At 33.4% G+C, this 26,758-nt stretch overlaps 1 protein-coding gene across 1 annotated transcript in view; it reads left to right on the top strand.

Annotated features, from left to right (window-relative positions):
* Positions 1-26,758, top strand: part of LOC106670689 (cartilage oligomeric matrix protein) — a 59,521-nt gene that overhangs the window by 15,098 nt on the left and 17,665 nt on the right. Inside the window, exons 2-13 of the mRNA XM_014401214.2 lie at positions 12,338-12,505; positions 14,106-14,311; positions 14,370-14,514; positions 14,593-14,622; positions 15,677-15,750; positions 18,822-18,879; positions 20,743-20,919; positions 21,008-21,130; positions 21,200-21,300; positions 21,406-21,627; positions 23,297-23,446; positions 24,318-24,422. Coding sequence (XP_014256700.1) covers positions 12,338-12,505; positions 14,106-14,311; positions 14,370-14,514; positions 14,593-14,622; positions 15,677-15,750; positions 18,822-18,879; positions 20,743-20,919; positions 21,008-21,130; positions 21,200-21,300; positions 21,406-21,627; positions 23,297-23,446; positions 24,318-24,422 — 1,559 coding nt within the window. The remainder of the gene's footprint in view (positions 1-12,337; positions 12,506-14,105; positions 14,312-14,369; positions 14,515-14,592; positions 14,623-15,676; positions 15,751-18,821; positions 18,880-20,742; positions 20,920-21,007; positions 21,131-21,199; positions 21,301-21,405; positions 21,628-23,296; positions 23,447-24,317; positions 24,423-26,758) is intronic.

The raw sequence follows: 26,758 nt of genomic DNA, 5'->3' as shown, positions 1-26,758 counted from the left end.
GCAAACTGTATGCTAAATGCGTTCGTGTCTTGGGACTTTATTCAACCGATTACTAAAGAAAAAGGAAAGCTTTTGTCTCTTTCCTCCACATGTCAAAATAAAACCCGAACTACTCTTTCTGATATTCATTTTACCGATAAACGACGGGCCAAACAAATACAACGTTGGGAAGTATCTGACGAAATATTTTCAAATCCGAACCCACTTGAGAATTAATGAACTCCCTGGGACAAACACATCTTTGAATATTAACTTAATTGACTACTTGATCGGCGTGCATAACCAAATCAATTTATAAATCAACAGAGAATTAGAGCAGACAAAGCTTCATTATTGCGTATTTCTGAAAAAATGGAAGAACGAACGTCTAACTTGCAAAACCAAATCAAGACAAAAATCTATTATATAACTAGCCTTGTATATAATCTATTATATAGGAACCTTCTTGGACATTGAAGAAGCATTTGGCAATACTCCTCTTGAAGCAATTGTTAAATCACTCAAACAGCGAGGAACTGACAAAACCTGCTGCAGATTGATAGAATTACTGCTAAAAAGCAGAAAAGTGCAGGCCTCCATGTTCCACGAAAAAGTAGAAGCAGCAATGGCGAGAGGATGTCCGCAAGGAGGAATACTCTCGCCTCTGCTGTGGAATGTGGACGACCTCATATGCGAACTAAATCAAAGCGGAATCTACACCCAAGGCTATGCAGATGACATAGTCATACTTGTCAATGTAAGATTCGACTCAACATTAAAAGAGCTCTAAACATGGTGGAGCAATGGTGGCACTAAACACATAAAAACATCAAAATTAGTCAGTGAATGCGTTCAAAATCTCCAAAACCTGGGGAAACGCAACAACCTGATGATATCTTGGGTGCCAGAGCAAAGAGGGATTTTGCGAGAAAGCAGACAGACTGGCCAGAGGAGGATATGCAAGACCATACATATGCCCCGAACCTACATATTGGATAGCAAAAACAAACATAGAATCCTCCATCGCAGAATGGATCTAAACAAAACAAAAGGAGAAGTGGATAAACTCTAGCGGTGCTAGACACAGTAAACTTATGATGAAACAACCCTCAGCAAGACTGGCAAAATCACTACTGCAATTGGAGACGCCTAAAGTCAGAGGAATGGTAGAACTACTAACCGGTCACTGGCATCTGATAAAACATCTACACAACATGGGCATATACAACGATGATCCCAATTGCAGATTATGTAATGAGGAGGAGGAAACAGCCAACCATATCATCTTCGAATGCGAAGCAACAACTCAATGGAGATTTAACCTAACATATGAAAAAACTTAGGGAATGAAATTGTAGCAACGACAGACAATGACGTTATACTTCTAAGGAGAATGATTGCGTCTATTGCACTGACCTAGGAAGGTACAATAAGCCAGAAGGCTGCAGTGCCTGGGAAGCACAAACTCCCCTCCCTAGTATTCTTATTACTATACCATACCCTTATTTAACACTTTCTATATGATTTGAACACTATTTCTACATGTCCTTTTTACATATTTTTTGTAATATTTTTACTTAACATGCCACTAATCTCCATGCTTAATTTTACGTCATCCAAACTTGACAGTCAGGTATACCTTGGTTTTTAATAGTAAGGACATACACAGATTACAATTTGTTGAGAATTATTTCAAAACTTTTCCAAACGGATTGAATTCGAAAAGGTTTTTAATAATCTGACCTCGTGTCAGTTTCCATCCATAAAGAGGTGTCCCGGTAAGAAAACCAGATATTAAATATTTTTGAGCCGGAACTGAAATATAATTGTGTAGCTATAGAAAAATCGATGTTCTTTATAAAAGCATATTTAGAAATGAGCAATAATGCGATTTATTTGGCGGACTTATACAATGCCGTATAATAAAATATCTTGTCTGCCTACACTGACAAGGGGAGGCTAAGGACGTGGGATCACAGACTTTAGTGAAACATTTTTTGGTGATGCTATAAAATATTTGATACTTGTCCTAGCTATCTTGCCGATGAACCCTAAGAGCCGAGAATTTTGTTGAAATCTAACTTAAATATTTTTTTAAAATATGGTTTTCATCCTTCCTTGTGCATGTATTTCAAGGTTATTATATTCCAGTAGATTTGTTCTTTTTACATAGTATAAGAACATAAAGTAAAAATAAGGCAAAGGTTTTGATAAATTAACCGTGTTTAATGCAACTTTTTTTTGGTGATACTAGGTTGAAAATTATACTTTATACAAGGTGATTCAATACTCGTACGACAAAGTTCGTGGGGTGCTTCTACACCTCAAATGCAACAAAAAAGTTCTTAGTGTCATGGTCCTATTCTTAACCATTTCGCAGATGTTCAAAAAACATTTTTTTCAACTATCTACGGTTTTCGTCAAAAACCAACTGTTTGAACTGATAATTTTTGAGGAAATCCAAAAAATGCATGGAAGAAAAATTAAACATAAAAATGAAACAAAACATATAAAAATGAGACCGTAAACATAGTGAACTACCAAAGCAAAAAAAATTACGTTGCTTTTTTTTGCTTTTTATTCGGTTACAGTTGGGTTTTACTTCATTATTGTTCTTATTTATTAGTTTTGCCTGTGTTTAGTGCAATTATTTTGCTTTAATTGTTCGTTATGTTTATTGTCCCCATTTTTTTTTTATTTCGGTTCATTTTTCTTTCTTTTTGTGCTTTTTTATTAAGTTAAATTTGGAAAATCAATTTTGCCCATTATATAAAGTTGAATTACTAGTTGAAGGGGCGTCGGTCGCCTCAACGGCGTAGACACGGCGCTCATCACTGTAAGGTAAAGGTCCCGGGTTCGAATCCAGCGGTCCTGCATTCGAACCCGAGATACTTACAAACGGGCTTTTTTGCAAAAACCCCTGCGCCCTGAGGGTTGATATGACCTCTGCTGTTGCAAACCCTCGTAAAAAAATAAATAAAATAAAACTACTAGATCAACCCCATTCCCACTTTTTCACACCGTCACCACTTTTCTCCCATTTACCATAAAATGTCTGGATTTTGGTTCGACTTAATTTAAAAAAAAGGGTATACCGCAAGAAAACTTGTTAAACGAGGAAGTGGTACTGAAATTTACCAAGCTCTACCTTAAATTTGTCCAACAAGGTTTTGAATTTAGTTTTTTTTTACAAATTTTAAATTAAACAGTTTTTGAAAGAATTAGTTTTTTTTTTACCAAACATTACATTGTTCTAGAAGTGTTTTCGTAAAGAAAATTTAACGCTCTTTTCAATCCATTTTTTGGCTTTCCCCGAAAATGAATAGTTCAAGAGCTACGAATTGATTTATGACAAAAACCGTAGATAAATGAAAAAAAAAAACATAAAATTTGGTTGAGTGTCGGACCATGGTTCATAAGAACTTTTTTGTTGTATTTGAGGTGTAGAAGCCCTGATGAACTTTGTTATACTAACAATATTTAAATATTTTTTTAATGGCCTTCTACCTTTGTTATGCATGTATTTCAAGGTTATTATACACTCAAAGGCAATAATAAGCCGGACACTTGTATTTATTTGTTTTATTTTCCATAATAACTAGGTACAAAGATTAATAGTTGACTTAAAACGTAAGCACATTAATAACGTGTTGTTTACCTTTATCGAGTATTACTAATCCTTTTAAACTCTTTACATTAAAAATAAAGAAAATACGGAACCGTCATTTAACAGCTTTCCTTGATATGTACTCAACTTCAAACGATCCGTGATGTAAGGATGAGCTCTAAAACAATCCTACACGCTCTCTATATGGAGCCAAGGAAGTGGCACCCCTCAATTAAGTGGGGCCCATTGAGAAACGCTCTGCGAGTTTTGGTCCAAAAGTGTTATTCTTGTATGGTTTAGATTAACCAAGTTTTTACGGTAAAACTCGCGTTTCTTCATAAAAATGGTCGTCTCTTCTGAACCATTGATCCTACAACAAATTTGACCTAAAAAAACCCATTGAAATTCCATTAATAAAAATATCCTACCTGGTTCATTTTCCATTTTATTTGTTGAAGAAATAATGCAAATATACAGAAAGTTTTAAAAACGCAAAATTTAGAACAAATTCAATTTTACTCTCTACTGCAAGAATTTTTGTGTGAAAATAAAAACGCAAAAAGCGTGAAAAGAAAAAAAAGCGACCCACAGGCATTCCGTTACAATCAGTTATTTTTGCTCGTTTGAAAATTTGGATCCATTAAACTAGTGTCAAAGGAAAGAAGAAATTATTATTGGGAATCAGACAGGGAACAAGAGAAACTCTTTTTGTTGCTTTTTAGGTATAAAAAGTCCATAGTCGTCCACATATCCTCTTTTAAACTTGTAACATGTAACAAGATGGTCACACCTCCTGAAGTCACTCCCTTATAGTTTCAGCATCTCAAAGACAAACTGCTTGCAACCAAATTCGACATCGTTTCAATTAAGAGCCCAGAACCCGGGAAATTTGATCCTACTTTTACAAAATTTAAGTTCAGAAGAGAGAAAGAGTGCGATATCCGGGTCGAGGCAAGGACAGCACCATATTTTCTACCAAAAATTTTGAGAAAAATTGTGGCTGTAAAACTTCAGAGTTCAGAATTTAAACTTTAAACCATTTACTCAGGAAGCAACCCAAATCTGATTTTTATTTAATCATAAAAGAAGTAGTCTACATAAAAGTAGATTGTATTCTTTAGAGTGAAGACATTAAAACACGATTTAAAAAATATATAAATAATTAATAGTAAAAATGAAATGAAATACTGATTATTGCTTTATAAAGTTCATGTCTACATACGATTCAAACTCGTGTACAACGCTGCGTCTATCAATTTTCGCAATCCGTCGGCAATTCCAGTTTTTTTTATTAACAATAAATTATGTGAGGGTGTCGGTGGCCGCAACGGTTTAGGCACGGCGCTCATAACTGTAAGGTTCCGGGTTCGAATCTAGGGGATCGAGAATCACCCACCCGGGTGTTGGCAGTCCGGGGTCAGATCTCGTCCAGCCGCCGAGGTCGGGCTCCAGCCATCAACTAAATCAGCCTCAATCCATACCCGCTCACACTCTCACTTACTCCTAAATCCATTCTTTCTTATTTACATCCATTCATTCAAGTTCATGTAGTACTTGATATTCCTCCATCACCTCTACACATTTTATATCGACTCTCTGGTATTATTCTCTCACATTCACGCTAATAAATACATTCAGTCTCAATATATACCACGAGACGCAAGGCGAAGTATCTATAAGTACTATATGCAGTAAAACTGTTCTGTTTCCTCTAAAAATCGCAGGGTTCAGGATACTCGCGACCGTGCTCAGGCACAATTCTCATATCAGGTGGCTTTCCTTCACGCTCTCTATATGACATCTTTCAATGCAACTATATGGAGCAACCTTTCTCTACAAGCCGGACAAAATCGCGGGCTTTATCCCAAAAGTAAGCAATGACGTACTAGTTTATCGGGTGAGGATGATCCTTCTTCTGCTAGTCAGATCCTCCGAGGGCCACCTATAGACAGTGCACTTGAGTAGCCCTGCTAATACGGCCCACCGACGCTGCCACTTTCTTTTCATAAGGTTTTTAATGCATTTTCGCGTCAGAAGGCCGGCTCGCGGTGGTTAAGTCTGGTATCGTAAATATCAATATGTTTTATTATTATTATTCCATTTATGTTTAGTGGCCTAACTGACCAAATTATTTATTTCAATTAATTATATTTTTTTTATGTAAGTTCTTGGTTGAGATGAAAAAGGTAGTGTCACGAGCGGGATTCGGACCCACGATGAACGAGTTGATGTCCGAGTGGATCTAAGTCACGATAGCTCAAGGTGAATAGAGCAGCGGCGTATTTAGCCGAAGGTCGTGAGTTCGAATCCCGCTCATGACACTAGCTTTTTCATCTCAACCAACACCTTACATAAAAAGAATAACTAATTGAAATCTATTATTATTACTATATTTACATTTGTCTCGGCCAACAAATTTCTCTCGATTAATCTGGATCCTCGGTATGGTCTTAATGAAAAAACACATTCAATTGTTATCTGCCATGCTTTCGACCTGTTTTAAGGTCATCATCAGGGCAAAACAATCTTAAATATGTCTACAAATTAACATAATTAAGTTTTCAGAAGATGGTTTCAAATTTCTTTGAAGAACGACTCAGTCCCAACGTTGCCAAGGAATGTAGCAGTATTAGATACTCTTTTGCTTACTCTACTACTTACCCAATAAAGAACTTACATGATCAAATCATTTGCCATTCGAGTGCCATTATTTTCAAGGCAATGTGAATAAAAAATTCTGCTAGGTCTTCAAAACTTAAAAAAAACTCCTCTGCTCTGAAGTTATGTAATCTGTACTTACAAAGTAATGAATACATTATAAAGTAACAAAATGTCCTGGTTATAGATCGACTTGAATCAGGTTCTACAACTACAAAAATATTCCTGTATATCACACTGATGTGAGTACAGGAGGCTTTTTGAAATTCTCAATCGTTCTCAATCTTCAGCCAGTCAATTGTTTTATAGTGCAATTAATGTAAAAATCACCATCGACGTTCATCTTGTCGTTTTTTAAATGTTGCTTGTGTTGCTTAAAGAGCCTGAACGGTCGAGAGCCCACGCAAATTCTTCCTACGTTTTGTCTGCGCACAAGGTTTGTTTAACCAGTTATTATGGAAAGACGAAGGTCTCCTCTATTGAAAAACCAATTAGACACCGTTTTCAATATTTATGGCGAATTAGAGACAGACGATACGTTATTGAATATTCACTAATTCAAATCAGAAATAATTTTTCAACTGGGCCGCCTCTTAGTCAAACTTATAATTATTATAATTAAATGTAGAAATTTATTAAAGAATGTGTCATTTAAGGTTATATTCTCCCTCATCCTAACTTTGACTCTCCGATCATTCTAGTAATCCGAACTGGAAACAGATTGAAAAAGTAAGAAATATAAAGAAACAAATGAAACTTATTTGGGGAAAGGGAAAAAGCGAGAAAGAGAGAGAATGAGGGTGAGAATGTGAGAGAGAAAAACAAAAAAGAGAGAGAATGAGGGAGAGTGTATGAGAAGGAAAAAAGAGAGAGTGAGCGAGAGAGAGAAAGTGAAGGAGTAAGTAAGAGAAAATGAGAGAGAGGAGAATGAGCGAAAGGGAGATAGAGAGAATCAGTGAGTGAGTGAGTTCGTGAGAGAAATAGAGAGAAAGTGAGTGAGTAAGTAAGCGAAAGTGAATGAGAAATAAAGTATGTGAGTGAGAGAGTAAGTAAATGAATGAATGAGATACAGAGAGAGAAAGTGAGTGAGGGAATGAGTGAATGAGAGAGAGTAAGTGAGTGAGTGAGAGTGAGTGAGAGCAAGAGCGAGAGAGAGAGAGAGAGAGAGAGAGAAAGAGAGAAAAAGAGTAAGTGAATGAGTGAGTTTGATAGAGAGAGAGAGAGAGAGAGAGAGAGTGAGTGAGTGAGGGAGTGTGTGAATGAGAGAAAGTGAGTGATTAAGTAAAAGAAAATGAGAGAGAGGAGAATGAGCGAAAGGGAGATAGAGAGAATGAGTGAGTTCGGTGAGAGAAATAGAAAGAAAGTGAGTGAATAAATGAGCGAGTAAGTAAGAGAAAGTGAGTGAGTATGTGAATGGGAGAGAGAAAGAGAGTAAGTGAATGAGATAGAAAGAGAGAAAGTGAGTGAATAAACGAGTGAGTAAGTAAGAGAAAGTGAGTGAGTATGTGTATGTGTGTGTGAGAGAGATGGGAGAGAGAAAGAGAGTAAGTGAATGAGATAGAAAGAGAGAAAGTGAGTGAATAAACGAGTGAGTAAGTAAGAGAAAGTGAGTGAGTATGTGTATGTGTGTGTGAGAGAGAGTGAGAGCGAGAGAGAGAAAGAGAGAGAGAGAGTTAGTGAGTGAGTGAATGAGAGGGAGAGTCATACGAAAGACCAAGACCAATTTAGACTATATGAAATGAGTGAAAAAGAGGAAGAAGCAATGACGAAAATGTTCAATAAATTAAAAAAAGAAGATTTTTGTATAAGTGTTGTATAAAAAAGAAAGGTTTTGTGTATAAGTAATTATAAAGTGTCGTGTTGAATTTTTTCCCCGAATGTATGTGTTTTCTTAACATCCATTGTAATTTAATTTTACCTTTTTATATAAGGTTTTGGTCGAAATGAAAAAGCACGAGCGGGATTTGAACCCACGACCTTCGGCTCAATACGCCGCTGTTCTAAACACTTGACCTATCGTATTTTCTAAAGATTCGTCATAAATACATTAAAACAGTGGGCTCAAAAAAGAATTAGCAAAATCTAAACGTTCACTTAGTTTCTAAAATTTAGAAACTTTTTGCCGTACAATTCAGAAAGAAGTATTTGTAAAAAGTTCAAAATATTAGCTGAATATTTCTTTGTAGAACGATGGATGGTTTCCTTTTAAAATTGAAACATGCCCAGTTTCAACCGACCTAAAACTGAAGATGGCGAAACGCGAACGCATCTGTCAGAATCAGCAGGCAGACCAAAATGATCGGTAAAGATCAAATTACAGGTTCATCAAACCGCAGACCGCACAAAGAAATTTCATAAGATTTATTATATTAGAACGTGTGATGTGCTAATGTGCTCTTTATTACTTTGCGGTGAGATCGCCTGGAAACGCCGCCTTTATCTTTTGTTAAGAGAAATGTAGAATCTTTTGTAAGAAGTCATCGATCTTGTCGGTCTGCTTATCTTCTCTAGATGGTCTGCTAGACGCGTTTTAGCTTCTCACCACTTTCAATGGATTAAAAAGACATACTGACTGGTTCTGACAGACCAACCCTGCGAAGATAGGCAGACCAAAATGATAAATTTCATGGTTAAACACTGTTCACTATTCTGGGTTTATGTTTGCACAGTCCTAAACTTTACCACGAGATTTTTCGCTCTATAGACGCTGATTCTTCTGGGTTTCGGAATCTCCTAATATTATTAATGGTTCTCTTTACGACTTTTCTCGATTACATCTCGTACTTAAAATTTGTCAGTTTTTATCTGCCATCTTTGTCATCCGCCTCTGCCCGCCCTCTTTTTTCCTGAACCCCCAAGACACGGGTATTGCCACACGCGATAAAAGCGTGGCCCGTTAAGGAATTTCTATCATTGAAATGTTCGCCCACACTGTGTCAACATGCCACTTGTGAAATTGTGTATTTTTATTTTCGATTCTGATGAACAAGATTACCAAAACTAAAAATTTTCTGTTTGTAGCACCATAAAATTGTCAAGTCAGGCTACTAGTAAAAGTGATGGTCGAGAGTAATTGCGTCCGATTATACATTTATAAAAAGGCTGTCAAGTTTGATTGGACTGCTGATACCGTGTGTTGGACATACTAATGAATAATAAAAAATGACTTTTTAACTGTTTTCTTTCTTGACTCATTCCTATCAGGTTCTTAGCTAACATGTGCTGAGTTTCACTTAACAGCTTATGTTGTCACATAAAGATTATTCCTTGTGGTTCGCCTATAAATAAGACGTTCGTCGATTTAAATTCCATACTGAAAGCTGCTGATGCTGCGTTTTATCGTGTAGGACGAGGCAATCAACGGGAACGTTCGCGTGTCTAATTGAAAGTCCGCTGTTGGAAACCTTGAGCAAAAAGACGGGCTTTGTTGGTATTTTGTTGAAGTCTGCGATATAAAGGACCTTTGACCTGTAACAAGACTCATCATTGAAAACGGCGAAATGCCGAAACGCGTCTGACAGACCAAACCAGCAAGGATAGACAGACCAGGGAGACCGGAGGCGTCCAAGCTTCCAAGAGATCCTGAAGAACCGTCCGAATTGAACTTTGTTGATTTATTTGTTTCGTTGACTGTATAGCACATTTGATCATGACCTCTCGTTCTGTTCGATTTTATTTATTATTATTTTTAAATTTCAGCGTTTGTTTACATATATCATATTCAGCGGATTCTGCTCTTGAAAATTTCCCTGCCCACGATTTCCTTGTTTTGTTATTATCCTGCTATTGGATTATTCAATTACCCTTCTGTCTGGTCGTTTAAGACTTGCGGTGTTTTTTTTTTTTGGTTTTTTTTCCCTCCAATAATTATCTACCAACCGAATATATTAAGTATTTAAGTATCTATTAATTAAATTATAACGTTTTAATAATTAAAAATACATCATACAAAAGGCCGGCAAAAATTTGAACTTGAAGTCATGTATTGTATCAACAGTCAAACTTTTGAATATGGAAAAAATTATTGTAACATTTCTTAACAAATAAAAATCATTCTTTAATATATTTTTATAGATATTTTTTTAACACAGGTTCAACTCCGACCCATTTAAAAATTATATAACTATAAAAAATAGTAATATTTATAGCAACGACAGTAGAGAAACGTGTTATACAGAAGTGCAGGTCTCATGTTACTTTCTAGAAATAAACCAGTTGAAAAGAAAAGGAGAATCTATCATTAGAAGAGAATAGATTTTTTTTTTCTTCTACAAAATATAACTCCACAATCTTTTTACATGGTCAATCCTTTGACCTGAGTGAAATCATTCATGAAAATGTATTAATTAGAATAGTAAACAATTTGTTAATATTTTAATAACACAACATGGTGTTAAAAAAAGAACAACCGTTTTTAATTAAGAGCATTACGTACTATATTTACCAGATTAATGCAGCTAAATACACAATGCAAAAAGTAAAAAATTACAATGCTAACTTTAATTAAAACTCATTACATTGAGGAAGATAATCGTGATGATCATTTTGGATGTTCTTAAAATTGTTGAAGATTTGTCCCAATCATCTCAAAAAGACTGAAAAGTGCTCGATGATCGCTAAGACTACTACCAGAAAGTCAATGTGTTGTTTAATCCAATTTTTGATTACTATATTTGTACGTCTATTTAAGAAGAAAAAACCCTCAAAGATTAGTTAAATATTTCTTTTTAAGAACTACACATTCATATTATTTAACTGTACTATTCACAAAATGGTTGAATGAATGATATTTGCAACTTCCCAAGACAAATTTTACAGTTGGACATATGTAAAATATAATCTAGCCTAAACACACAGAATACATTCGTGCAAATAAATACATTCACACACTCATTCTGGTTGTTGGTGGAGAACTCAATATTCCTCCCCCAAACTACATACACTAGTGACAAGCTAACCTAAGTTAGGGTCAATGGAGTACTTCATAAATAGCACTTCATCGACCCGATGCACATGCACTATGGAGGGCAATGGTGACTATATTTCACTATCACCTTCTCACTATTCGCTCACTCAAACAAAACACAGAATCACAAAACAAGAACGAACTATGTGCACTGAGATGGGAAAAAGTGGCCACCTTCATTTTTTTCTTAGTAAATACTTACAATTTTTATAATTTTTATGTTTTGTTGTTTAGTAGATTTTTTAAAGGAAAATTGTAAGAATTAGCTAAATAAAAAATTAAACTCTTGGTAAATTAAACTGTTAGAGTAAAACAATTTTACCATAAATGTTCTTACGAAAACAATGAAGAAAATATTGAATTCAGTACGGAGAATTTCCTCGATGGAATTATCCTTCAGACAGTTGTTCTGGGAATGTTAAGCACCCAGGCTACATATGCTTGACTTCTTCCATCTTCCAACAATAATTTGATTCTAGCCAAATAAGTATCACTTAAAACCATCACTCAAACAAATTTGAAACTTAAAAATGGTGCAACTTAAAAAAAATGAATAAACCACCGGAACATTAGATAGCTTTACAGAAAAAGCAACAAAGAAGAGGCTTACTATTCAAAGATTTATTTACAAAATCCAACTGTAAACAAAAGTGGGAGATTTTTTGTTTTATTTACCTGTAATCCTTAAAAACAGATCAAATATTGTTGTAAGATATACATACAATAAAAATTAAAAAAAACACTTCCTCAAAAACCGGAACTGAGGACCCAGAAAGTGCTACTATGCCAGAGAAACACTCTCATGTTCGTTGGCATCTTTACATGCTCTCTATATGGAGCCAAAGCATGACAAGCTTATATTATGTGGGACACATCGAGCAACCTTACTCTGCATAAAAGCATAGCCTTATTGTTATTTATTTGTGTAATAATTTCTATAAAATTTTTGCAATCCAGCGCTTTTTCTATTTTTTTTAATAATTATGATGTTGGAATCATATTTATTGAGCAAACATTTTTTTAAAAATGTTTTTGTCTTTTTTATTTTATTACTTTTTATTGTTTTATTTTTATTTATTATGTTTTTTATTTTTTTTATCAAAATGATCATTGATATCAATTTTCAGAGATGGCGGCAGCACTAGAAGAAAGCCTTGAAAGTGACACCATAGTACTAAGTATTCGACATTTAAGGCCAAAGAGAAGAAAAAATAAAATAGGAGTTGAAACGCTTTTGCTTGTCAGTTCATCTAATGAGAAACTTCAACTCAAGCTTGATCGTGAAGATAAAAAAGGTAAATACTATCAAAAACAATTTATTGCTTACTTATATATATTTGTATGGTTTGAGAATTGCTTACTGAAGTGGCTACATCATATACCTCACATTGACAAAGAAAGACCGATGTCTCTGGTTTCTCTTGTCAGAGTTGTTTCTATCTCTGCTTTGCCAACCTTCTTTAGCTGGTAGTTAAAATGGCAAAGGCCATTATAGAAGCTTATAATTTTCCTCAAAACTTGCCTGCCAAGAGAGAGAGAGAGAAGGTCCTTTGCCTTCCTTTGCTTGCCTCATACCTGTTTTGGTCCAATGATTGAGTTTTTCTTTCTTAAGTAATTTATCTATCTCCAAATTTTGCACACTCTCCAGTGAACTATGTGGGTGAAAGGTTGCCCCTTATTTTCCTAGTTGGTCAGCCTGTTTGTTCCCGTTTATACCTTCATGTCCGAGAACCAACCTCAAAGTAACTTCGTTGTATTTTCCTAGGGTCATAAAGCAATTTAGGCATACTGCAGACTAGTTTGTACCTGAAAGCATATGCATTTAGTGCCTTTAGACAGCTACACTATGTAGAGCCATACATAGTGGTAAGTCTTCCTTACCTACTCCATTACGCAGAGTTGGATTGCATAGACTTGAGCTAGAAAGATTTTTGAACCAGTCCAATTTGCTAGGGTCAGTTTGACCTCTTTAACCCTACTCCTTGTTTCATCTTTGTTCCATTGGTGTACCATATTAGGGACCCTTCCTGAAAATTGAGGTTGCCTTTCTTTGAAAGATCTCTGTTATATTTTCTCAACCCTGCAGCAGGTTGCATTAGTGCATACCGAAATTTATTTTTTATTCTATTTTTAGTTGGAATTTTTTTCCAAATTTGCCAAAAGTGGTTATTATTCGTTCTATACTTTTTTTTTACTTTTCTTTATCTCATTTGCCATGAAACTATTAAAGAGAAGGTGGCCACTTTCATTTTTTAAATGCTTGTCATTTCTGAAATCAATGGTCACCTTATTTTTAAAAGCAATAACCCTTCAAATACTAAGAAGAGAATTTTTAAATAATTTGTCCTACAGTTGGCTGAAAAATCCATTAAAGAGAGAGCTCATCTAAAACTATCTTCCAAAAGATGTACCTATTTTTGTTTCTTTCAAGTACTGTTGTAACAATCCCCAAAATGGAACACCTACTCAAAATTGTACTATTGGGCCATGTCACAAATGCGGAAGTCATAAAAACAACAAAACATAACATTCTCAAAATGTATTTCGTATGCAAATGGCAAAATTGTCATTTCTTTAAATGAGTATTTAACCAATCCTAATTACTAGTCTTTTGTATTATAAATGATTATGCTCATATATTTTTCTATTGGTTCCTACAATGGTAAAATATTATCGATAAATTAGCGATAAGCAAATAATTAGCAATTACAGAAGTATGTCTGTAATTTTGTGATAATAATTTGCACAAATGACTGTAAAACAGAATTAAATTATTAAAATATAAGGTGCCTAGAATCAAACAGAATCTCAGATTATAAATGATTAACATATATTATTGATAATAATAATTATTATTAAATATAAATAACTAATATTTTGCATTTTCCATTGCAGTTATTGTAGAAACTCTAGATGAGAAAAAACATTTTAACTTACCATCTATAGTTCAAGAAAAAGTAATTGACTCTCTTGTATTTTTAATTGATCTGAAAAAAGATGAATCTGATATTACTCTTTATGCTAACTGTATAATGGAAGGAAAGGTAACCTTGAGTCAGTCTTTGAAAAAAATGTTCCATACCAAATCTAAACTTCAAGTGGTAAGTAAATGTTAAAACGTCAACATCGACAATATTTATGGAACATTTGTTTCTATAGTATCGTGACAGAAGGAATATCATAGATTTGGACAGCGACACAAAGGTGCAAGAAGTTTTGAACAGGTTAAAATGTGATCTTCATGACCAAATGCTCGCTAACGATGCAACAGATATGGCAGAAGACTATCGTCCTCAAATAAGAGGTAAAGTGTAAAAACTGAAGATTTTCTTTTCATATTGAAAATATTAACTTTTTTTTAACATCAATTGTATTGTTTTAGGCGACATTCCAATAATCCATGACTGTGATGGTAATTATATCTTTAAAATATTAATTATTTTTTGTTTAAAACCAAATTAATGTTTTTGGGGGACTGTGGTAGCCAAGTGGTTAGTGTAAAAGACTCTTGGGCTGTAGCTGCCACAGTCAAGGGTTCGGATCCCACCGTCACCCTTGGAATTTTCTTTTACACTCCCCCTTTCCCACAAAAAAATATTAATTATTATAATTAATTATTAATATTAGGAATATTCATTATGTCCTTGTCATCAAGGTACATAAATTGCAAGCAAATTAAACTTATTATGTTCAATACAAAATTTTAATTTTTTCAATTATTTTCATTTTGATTCTTTAACACAATTAAAAATGAAAACTAGTGTAAAAATAATAAATTTTCTATCTGAACAAGGGTGTACATCAGGGGTCAGTCCTTGGTCCATCAAGCCACTGAGGCTAGGCTCCAGGTGCTATCCCCTGCTAGGTCATTCCCCCATGCTAGATCCAAACCCACTCACACTCTCACTTACTCTAAAGTACTAATTTCCTCTTTAAATGCCATCATCCTCTACATATATTATATAACTAATTAATTGAAAGCCGGTGGGGTACTCAATATTCCACCGTCAAAACTTCCACACTAAACATTCATGTTAATAAATACATTCATGTTAATAAATACATTCAGCCTCAATATAAACAAAGAGACACATGTCAAGAAATAAAGTACTAAAGTCTTGTTTCCTCTAAAAATTGAAATAATGGACCGAGATACTTGCTGCCTTGCTCAAAGCACAATGCTCATATTGGATAGCATTCCCATACACTTTATATGTAACCAAGGAGCCCCTTCAATTAAGTGGGACACACCTGGCATATTCCACTTATCAACAGTGCTCTTGATATGTAAGAGCTTCTCTGCCAATCGAGCCCCTGATGCTCCCACTTTCTTTTAATTATGTTTTGATTGTATGTTTTGGCTGGATTGCGGTCGCTAAGTGGTCGGGACATCCATGCCTTACCTGCCACGTCCACGTTTATATTACAGTTGATTTATTATACATAAATTCTTTTCTTTTTTTCAGAAAATTTACTTGTTGAAACTATTAACAAGTTGATAAATGTTGTAAAGAGGCTAGAGCAAGAGATGCAATCAATGGTAATTTTATATTTTATATTTTTAATTTATCTGCATGCTTTTTAAATTGAACGGTTGATTATTGGCCATCTGATCATCACTATTGTTGTTGTATGCCCTTGGTTATAATAAAATGAGTCTTTATACCATTTTCAATGTGCAAACTTGACGGTTTAGCCTCCTATTTATTTATTTATTTATGGATCGAAATCCACTATAAAAAAGACATTTTACAATAACAAAAAAAAATAATAATAATATATGTAAAAATACAAATAATATATATAAAAAGAATAAGGACGTATATACATAGTAATAATATAAATGGTAAATATAAATAATAAATATAAAAATACAATTAAAGAGTAAAAACTGAACAACAAAAATGAAAGACATAATTACTAACCAAATAAGGCAGAGGAAACAAAATAAAGCTGAAAGACAATTGAAACTACAATAATTAGGTACATATTTAATGAAAATAATGCTCTTTGTAAATATATAATAAGACTAGAGTGCGAGAATTAGTTGAACCAGTAAATGAAATAAATTGTAATAATTTTGTACAGTATGAAATATAAAAGCATTCAACAAAGGTTGTAGGATAAGGTTTTTCACAGATTGCACAGCACTATTGAAGAAGTCAATGCTATTGCAGATGTTGTTACTCTTGATCATCATTCTGTGTAGAGGAGAAGAGAGCATGTAGTTAGAGCTTTGAAATTCAATATAAAATAATTTATAGGTTTTAAGAGAGTGCAAAGGGACATGTAGCTGTAGTTGAGAGAGGAGAGAAGGACTATCAATGAGATTGTTTAATAATTTAAATACAAAAACAATATCAAAGTAATCCCTTCTTAGTGCCAGTTCGAAAAGTTTAAATTCAGAGCGGATTCCAGGGTAGGCAGAATTTGGAGGAAGATTGAGTTTGTAGGAAAGTTTTTTAAAAATTTGTTTTGTACAGATTGAAGATTTTTTGATAATTTAGATAGAATGGGTTCCAAACATGTGTAGCATATTCTAGTACGGGTTGTACAAAAGCTTTATAAAGATGGATAAAACATAGAGGATTTTTAAATTCATAGGTGTTCCGGATGATGAAACCTAGCATCTTCATAGATCTATTTTTTATTGAAGGAATATGTTCTTTAAACTTGAGCTTTTGATCAAAAAGTACACCAAGATCCTTTACGACCTCAACTCGCGTTAAAAGAGCATCATGGAGAAAAAAATAAAACAATATTATATGTTTAGCAATCATAATTGACCGTATTAATTATTTTAATTAATTGTTCTTTTTATCTAAGGTCTTGGTCAAGATGAAAAAGTTAGTGTCACGAGTGAGATTCAAGCCCACAACTTGAACTGTCGTGACTTGATCCACTCGGACATCAACTCCTCATCTCAACCTACAACCTTTCAAATTTTCCCTCTCTTTGCCATTTTTCAAATGTCTTGTAATCAAGACTCAATTTTCAGCGACTTATGAAGTGGCCTCGGGAGCTCTTAGTGAAGTGATTACTTCTTTAATTATTATGTTAATCCATGTATGTTTAGTGGTCATAATTGACCATATTAATTATTTCAATTAATAATAATAATTATAAATAAGTGTTTTATTAAAAACTAATAATAATACATAGAAAAATATAGTGCAGCAATGGAATTTTATCAGTCTACTAGCCCTAGAGTACTAATGAAGAAAATAGCAAAAATAATAATATAATAAACATAAACAAATGATATAGCAAATATGATATAATATAGAATTGAAAGCACTTCTTAGTTCTTCCTCTGAGGGAGATCTGCTGTAGTGAAATATGACATGTACATTCCCCCACTGTTAAATGCCTTTTTGGGTGTTCCTCAGAGTTCACACTCTTGAATTCTCTTTTTAATATTCTTTAACGATGTACATAACATATTGAAGTACAGTTCGATCTCTCTATTAGCTGATGACCTTAAAATGTACAAATATCGTATTTAAGTGATTGTCGCATTATAAAAAGATGCCTTCTCAGTGTAGTGTATGGCCAATAAGCTAATAATTAACATTGATAAATGCAAAGTCTTGAAGTGTTCAAAGAGGAAATTTGTAATCTCGCCCTTTTTTAAATACTGTATAAAGTGTACTAAGTAGACAGGATATCCATCTTCTCGGACCTGAGTTTGACTTTTAACTCTAGTTGTAACTCTCATGACCATCAACACAATCAAAATTGCACCGGAAGCAGTTAAGTATCCGGCTTACAACTTCATACTATGTGACGATATCTTTATTGGGCCTTGTCGTAGAATTTGGAGGAATCGTAACTAGTCTAGTTTTTTTGGTAAATCTTTCATAATGCCACCAAAGCTCCTGATATTCTTTCTTCCTTCCGTATTAATGTGCCTAATAGAAATCTCAGAGCCAAATCTTATGTCATACTATCATAGAACTTAAGTTAAACCATATCATACATGAGAGTAAAAGAGCCACCATTTTTTGATTCCCCTATCTAAAAAATTAGACGAATAAGAAAGATGGGGAAGAGAAGGGGGCTAAGAATACACCCCTGCCTAACACTGAAGATATAATCTGAAATACCTATTGATATGCTTTTTTCATTAACAGACTTCATTATATTAATTAATTTGGAAAAGCCAATGTTATAAAGTTTTTGAATCATTTTTATCTATACAATCAAAAGCTGCCATAATATTAATAGGATTAATTTCTCAGTATCGCTGAATATCTGAGCTGAAACACACGGCAAACAGAAAGTATAAAAATTAAGATGATCAATAATTATAAAATCACTGACATTATTTAGTACATGAAATAATTTGGATGTCTGAATGGTCAAGTGGCTAAAAAAATAAATTCAATTATCTGCCAATCTTTCGACCTATTGTAAGGTCATCATCAGAGCGTATATTATCCACTTGACCATACGGAGGTCCATATTATTCATTAGGAAAAAGTTGGTTGATATATCCAACATTTTAAACAAATTATATGGGATAGAACTTTCTTATTCCTTGTAAATTAGCTAATTTACAAAAGAAGTTAGTGATGAAAAGGTTACTAATAAAAAATAATTGTATTTCAGCGAACTGAGAACCAGGCTTTGAGGCAACTCCTTGAACAATGTGATGTATGCCGCCCAGGTGAGGGAAACTAAGAACAAGGCTCGACAAACAAATCAGACGCAAAAACACTTCATCTTAATTATGAATTTCTTGTTACTTCATGATATTTTTTTCTTTTTAATTGTAACAAATTGAAATTAAATACAAAACTAAATTAACAACTGAAAATGTCTTTGCGTCTTTTTTTCCCAACCCTTTGTCCAGCCTTGGCTACTTACTTAATTTTATATAAAATCAGATTAAACCAGTTTACAATAACTAAATATTGTGAAACATTTAATTGTGATAATTTTGTTTAAAAAAAAGTTACCTCTCTTATGAACAAGTGGACAACCAAAATTACTCATAGATCATAAATCATACTGTCTTATTAATACAATTACAAACATTATGAATATTTATTTGATGAGAAATTACATGAAATAACTTAAATGAATTTAAAATTCAATGATTTTCGGCTTTGTGCCATCTTCAGTAAGGCCCTGACTGACAGGAAAACCCGCGAGTGTAGATGATCCAGTAAATGATACAGCTATTACAACATGAAATAGGAAACATCAACATCACAGTTAACTGCTGTTATTAAATTATGTAATGTATTTTTAAAATATATTTTTGATCATACATATTTAAACATATTGATACATACATATTGATTGATGAAATGCAAAGTTCAGAAATATTAAAGATAGGATTTCATCTAAATTTAGTACACTTAGTTCTAGGTTAAGGGTAAGGTTAAAACAAGTCTCTTTATGACTTTGCATACTGTGACAAATATTGTCTATGGTGCTTTTAACATCATTGTATAGAGCTTTTATAAGGCTAGCATTTTACCAGATTCAGAAGCTTTGGCTTTTCCTCTCCCAGGAATAGGAATGTCAGGCTTCATAAGCCTTGCACCAACAGAGGACATGTTCTGTTTATTTCTTCTCCTGGCAATATCTAGTCAGGCTTGTTTCTCCTCTGTCCATACGTATACCTCTGGAGTCTGCAGTGTCCAGTCAGCAGTTCTATCATTCTAGTCCTAGTTATAGTAGTATTACCGATAGTTTCTGCAATGGTCCTTTGATCTTTGTCACATGCCTCCATTCTGGAAACATTCCCATTGAACCAAGGACTTTATAACATCCTTTTCTTTTTAATATTGCAGTCAAAACTTTACGTGTAATCTTTATACAAGATATTGGTTGAGATAAAAAAGTCAGTGTCTCGAGCGGGATTTGAACCCACGATCTTCGGCTAAATACCCTGCTGCTCTACCACTTGAGCTATCATGATTTCATTTGAAAAATGGCAAAAAGGAGGGAAAATTCGAAATGCTGGGTTGAGATGGGAAGCTGGTGTCCAAGTGGATCGAAGTCACAATAGCTCAAGTGGTACAGCAGCAGCGTATTTAGCCAAAGGTCGTGGGTTCAAATCCCATTTGTGATATTGACTTTTTTTCTCAACCAATACCTTATATAAAGTTTAATTAATTAATTATTTGGCCAATCAGACCATGAAAACTAGTGAATTTACATGTAATATTTTTTGACATCAAACATGGTTTGTTTTTCCTAGTAGAAGTTTTGAATATCCAAATCAAATTTATTTACTTCACTTAAAAAAAATATATATAAAAAATTTAAAAAAATTAAAACTAACATAGTATTTAAATATAAACTTGTTTTAATGAAATTTAATGAATTTATCTTGTGGGTGGTGATGTATATCACATTAGACATTATTAATCTTTAATATCATGGATTAACTATGTATATATACACTTTTAAAGAGGAAGAATGGAATGACAGAGTTTAGAGAGACACATTATTAAAATGACACATTATTAAGTAGAACAATGACGTTATCTGTGTTAAACATTTTTATTTTAATTAGCTTCAGAAAGTCATACAAGAGTCACTTGTAACAGTGATCCCGCTCCGTGCTTTCCTGGTGTTGAATGCAGGGATACATCGGATGGTCCAACATGCGGAAGATGTCCATCCGGTTATGTGGGAAATGGGTTTGAATGTAAACCTGGAATAAGCTGTGATCAATCACCCTGTTACCCAGGTGAATTAACAATAATTAAAACTACTGGAATGTTTGATCAAGATTTCTAGTCTACTGATTGAAAGCTTATCTATGGCCGGTTTTTTAGGTGTCAGATGTTATGATTCAGTCGATGGATTTCAGTGTGGCTCATGCCCCCATGGGTACACTGGCAATGGACAACATTGCAAGCAACAAAGATATGGTTGCGAATACAATCCATGCTCACGAGGTTAAATAAATATGATTGAAAATGTATACTGTTTCCATGTTCTGTGCGATTACAGGTATTTTTTTCAAGGTGTCGACTGTCAAAACACAAACGAACCACCGTATTACCGATGTGGTTCCTGTCCAGATGGATACACAGGAAATGGAACAAACTGTCATGATCTAGATGAGGTACATATAATAAATTAAAACAATTCGGTATTAACCCTAAGACATTTTAAATGTATGTATTTTTTAAAATATATATTGACCTTAATATATTATTTTAATTGATAGTGTGATCTTGCTGAACCCTGTGATCCAAGGGTACAATGTACTAATCTCAATCCTGGATATCGCTGTGGCCCATGCCCAGTCGGCTTTACTGGCTCTTCAGGTGTAATAGGAGTCGGATTGGAATATGCAGTGAGAAACAGACAGCAGTGCTATGACATCAATGAATGTGACGATGGAAGAAACGGTGGATGCACACAAAACTCCATTTGCCAGAATACTGAAGTGAGTACCAAGGAAATAATGCAGAACCACTGAGATGATAAATACTTTGTTTGTACATTATTGCTATTATAATTGTTTAGACTGTATGACATAGCAGATTGTATTCACAAAGGATTACTTTAAAAAAAAGTCTACATTTATATTTCAATAAATTTGTAAATTTTAAAAATTAATAGTATGCAGTAATAAAAACGGAATTTGGCTTAGGGAAAGTGGGTTCCACCAAGTGCAGATGTCATTCTTTATTTTTTTAAAATAATGAAATATAATAAACTGAATTACATATTATTAAAATATCATGTTTGTAAACTTAATTCCACACACAATTGGAGACTATTAAAAAATAATAATAATTTTAAAAAAAATTGCTATTATTTTTCTAAAGTTATGGTGCATATTGGTCTGTAATTTGGTGAACACATGAACTGACACAGGGTCTGTCAACACTTGTGGAATTTGGACGTGATTCAATCACATTTTGGCTTTGTGACAAAAAGTCAATAAAATAAAGTTCTTCACTGAAGATGGCGTATTTGAATAACATCAAAAACATGTGATTCTTCATGGACCCAGTGTCAGTTCAACATATAGAATCTTTCTCTTGACATTAATAAATCTATCAGATGTAATGTGAAACTTGTGAGGAAAAATATGGGCACCTTCCTTGAAAGGATAAATTCTGATTTCACATCTTCCCATGAGTTTCTTAACATTAAAATCTTCTATAAAGTGGACACTCTCAATAATGGTAGTGGACAGACAAGTGCATTGACACCCAAGGAAAAATTAATTTGAATAAAAGTATAAAACTAAGTGTGTGGGAATTGGCTGCGAAGTTTTCCACCAGAAAGACCCAGGAAAGTGAAATTCTAAAAACTAAAAATGAACTTTTAGATAAATTTAAAAAAATCCCACAGATTTTTTTTTTCTTAAGACATCTGGTTCAGCCATACACCAGGATGTATTTGATTTGGTTTTCTAAGCTCGGGCTTGTAAAATACCATTATATGCTCCGCTTATCCGAGAAAAGGCCTTAAAAGCTGCAAAACATTTATTTTAAAGCATCTTCAGGTTGGCTTGGCAAATATAAGATTTCTTTTAAGACTATTAGTGAAGTGAAGCACCGAGGTTGTACAAAACTGGATGAAAAACTTTAACAATATTGCACCGATTTTGAGTCCAAACAACATTTTTAATTATGATGAGGCAGCCTTATTTATTTATTTTCTTAAAAGCTCCTCAGAAAAAAACTATGCAGGTAAAAAAATGAGCATTATCAGTGAGTAAAGGTTTCAAAAGAGTGGTTAACTTTGACTCTTATGCAAAAGTATGCTCAGTAAATTTGAAGAGCCCTCTGGTCATGGAAAAAACAAAAAATCCTCATTTTTGTATTTTGTAATCCCAATTGTGGTCTATCTTGTAGTACTAAAAATTGTTTTCACTCTTATCCCGAAAGTGGACACTTTTGATGGACAATATTTCACCCTCCAATGAATGTCCTTTAGAGGGAAGTTTCACTGTAAAAAATAATATGTTTGCCCTTTCGTTTTGGATAGTTTCTGCAGATTTTAAGTTTGAAAATATATAAATGTGAATTTTTTTTAAATTTGTACATTCATTAAAATATAGCAATTGTAATTTTCTAATGTGCCTTTTTTTGTGTTTCCAGGGTTCGTTTACCTGTGGCCCCTGTCTAAGCGGCTTTGTAGGTAACCAAACGCACGGCTGTCGTAGCATGCCTGGCTTATGCCCTGATGGAACACACTGCGACCCGAATGCACAGTGCTACAGAATTGGGCTAGATAGATATGGCTGCAAAGTAAAGAACTAAATATTTCATTTCAAAACATATGGATAATGGTACCTGTGCCAATAAAGGCCTTGTACCGAAATAAGGCCACACATAAGACCAATATTGGTATAAACAATAGATGTAACTTAATGCCATTAATAATGTGAAATGCCTTTTTTATAGCTATACATTTCTTTTTTTTAATTAACTTCACAATTTGAAAACTGGGCTTTTTATTTTAATTTTTTTTTTAAACCTTGTTGGTTGATATCAGTAAAACTAGCTTATTTTCCTATTTATTATTCCAATAAAATGTTTTCAGTAGAAAGTCACAATAATTCGAAATATTGATAATGCCAATGAATATCAGACAATAAATTCACTATATCAATTTAATAATAGCTATAGTCGCATTTTGTGATAACTAAAATGAATAGTTATGCAACAAAATAGATCAAACTTACGAGTACACAGTCCAATAATCAATACTCTAGAAATCAATAAGTTGTGCCTAAAAGTTGTAAATTAGTAGCAGGAAAGTAATTTAAAAATGATATAACAGTTGTTTTTTTGTTTTTTCAAAATAAAATTGTAATATTTAATTATGCTTATTAACATACCAATGCTCACCTACAACTGTATGTTTTATGGAAATAAAATATGTTTGAATAAATGTGTTTTTATTTCATTTTTATAAGTAGCACAAGGCATCAAAATCATTAGGCTAAAAGTATTTACTATTAAGACCTCATCGTCATGTTATATCATACGTTATTACATCCTAAGTTTAAATTATTCGATAATTTAACAAATTCGGTATATCTAATGAAAGGTTTATTTGGCACAGGTACCCCCACTAAATTATAAATTATAATATTAATGAATTATATTTATACAGTGTAATATTGGCTGGGCTGGAGACGGCTTTATTTGCGGTGTAGACACAGATCTTGACCGTTGGCCTGATTATGATGTCGGGTGCTCGCATGGTAGATGTCGCAAGGTAAATACTAATAAATAGTTATTTTACATTTACCTACATATCATACAAATATTGCTGCTAATATTTTATCTTGAATAATCATCATTCATGATGCTTTCTAAAATGCATCTATGCAGCCAACCTTAAAATAACAAAATAGTTATTTTTAAATGTATTGAGCTTTTTTTTTATAAGCCTAGACAGTTGAGAATTTGAAAATAATTTTAAACTATATGTATATTTTATGTATTGTGTAGAGGTACCCACTTCTGCTCATGTGAAACAAGTTTAATTAAAAAATTGGACTTTACATTCAAACTTACTAAAGATTATTTAAAAAAATTGAATTAGAATAATTTAAACAACCATGAATTACGGATTACAATTTTTTATTATTATGGATAGGTTTTATTAAGTAAATTTCTGTTATGACATATTACCTACGTAGAGTTTGTATTTTTTTTTTTTGTGTAAATAAATAAATAATAAATTGAAGTGAAATTTGATACTGACAGAATTAGATTCGTGTACTGAAGAAAAGTATGTACCAAATGGTTTATCAATAACTTGCAGGTCGTCGGAATGTTCATCTTTAAAGTACAAACTGTATCAGTACAGATTTTTTGCTTGACAATAAAATTCCAAAAATATTTAGTTATTACAAATTTTGTTTGTGACATCACATGGATATAACAAGTTTGAGTTACTTTGTTCACTTTTAACTAAATCGAGAAATTCTGCTTAAAATGTCTAATGAATGTGTGTACGCTTTCCCAAATCTCGATTATCCATTTGATACACGATTATTGTCATTGAAATAGTTTTGTACATTAATTTTCATTGAAATTATTACAATACAGTGCTTTCTCCCTAATCCGAATTACGGTACCCTGAAGATTCTAGTAATCTGAGCTGAGAGATTTTGTGTGTGTGTGTGTGTGTGTGTGTGTGTGTGTGTGTGTTTTAGTAAGTAAGTTAGTGAGCGAGAGTGAAAGGGAAAAAGATAGTAAGTGAATGAGTGAATCTGCTAGTTGTAAAAAACTTAATGGACGACGTAATCTTTAAACACCTGTAATCTTAATCGGGAGGCAGGTGGAAATATATTCCCTCTCGCAAGGGTTAATTGTGAGAGGAAAATAATAATAAAAAAATAAATAAATGAGAGTGGATAGTAAGTGAGTGATTGGGAGAGATTGAGAGAGTGAACGAGTGAGTGACCTGAGTGTTTGCTTGGACCCAGTGTCATATCAACATGTAAAATTTTTCTCTCGAATTTAATAAACCAATACTAATAGATGTACAGTGAAACGTCTTTTAATGGACACCTCTAAAAAGCAGTCACTTCCCTTGAATGGACAAATTCTGATTCCCAGGCATCTTCCCATTAGTTTCATGTTTTAATGAGTGAGAGAGTGTGAGTGAGTAGAGTGAATGAGTTTCTGAGAGAATAAGTGAGAGAGTGTGAGTGAGTAGACAGGAGAGGTAGAGAGAGACTGAGTGAGTGAGATAGTAAGTGAGAGAGAAAGAAATTGAGTGAGTGAATGAGTTACTGAGAGAATAAGTGAGTGTGAGGGAGAGACAAGAAAGACCAAGATCAGCTTAGACTATACAAATTATTGAAATTTTATTTACCTGACCTCTCTTCACTACTAAAAAATGAAATGTTCGATCAGTGGGCATTTTCTTGTATTAAGTATAACTACTGGTGAAAAAGGAAGAAATAACAAAGAAAATGTTGAATAAAATTTTTTAACTGATTTTTTAAAGAAAACAGTATAAATTGCATTCTAATAGGTTTTATGTGTTTTTTACATCCTCAGTAATCTGGATACCTCCTACAATGATTAGTTTGGATAACTAAGAGAGCACTATACTTTCTAACCAATGGATATGTGTCATGTAATGGGGGGACCAGACTGTTGGATCACATTCTAAAATAGTATGAACCAGCCTGCAGTATAACTTAATAGATTAACGGTTGAGAAAAATTTGCAGCATTTTTATATAAACCTACCATCTGAAAAGCTTTCTTACAAATGTGGTCGGGATGATCTGTGGGATTCATGATAATACCAAAATCTCGCGTTCTATGACTTCCCTTTAGAAAATGGCCAGAAATTATACATGTCATTATTAAGGGTTCTTTACTTTTGTGAAAAGTCATAACATTATACTTGGAAAAGTTAAGAGGTAATTTATTTTTATTGCATAGGAGAAATAACTTGTTTATGTTGTTTTGAAGAGCTAAGCAGTCAGCAGGAGAGGGGCATGTAGAGTTTTAAATAGTCAGCAAATAATATGAAAGAATAATGAATGTCATTTATAAACAATAGGAATAAGAATGGTACAATGGCCAC

Source organism: Cimex lectularius, unplaced genomic scaffold (genome assembly GCF_000648675.2).
Source record: "Cimex lectularius strain Harlan isolate CLEC.00 unplaced genomic scaffold, Clec_2.1 scaffold107, whole genome shotgun sequence".
In the NCBI taxonomy this organism is placed as follows: domain Eukaryota; kingdom Metazoa; phylum Arthropoda; class Insecta; order Hemiptera; family Cimicidae; genus Cimex; species Cimex lectularius.
This window is presented reverse-complemented; position numbering and strand designations above follow the sequence as displayed.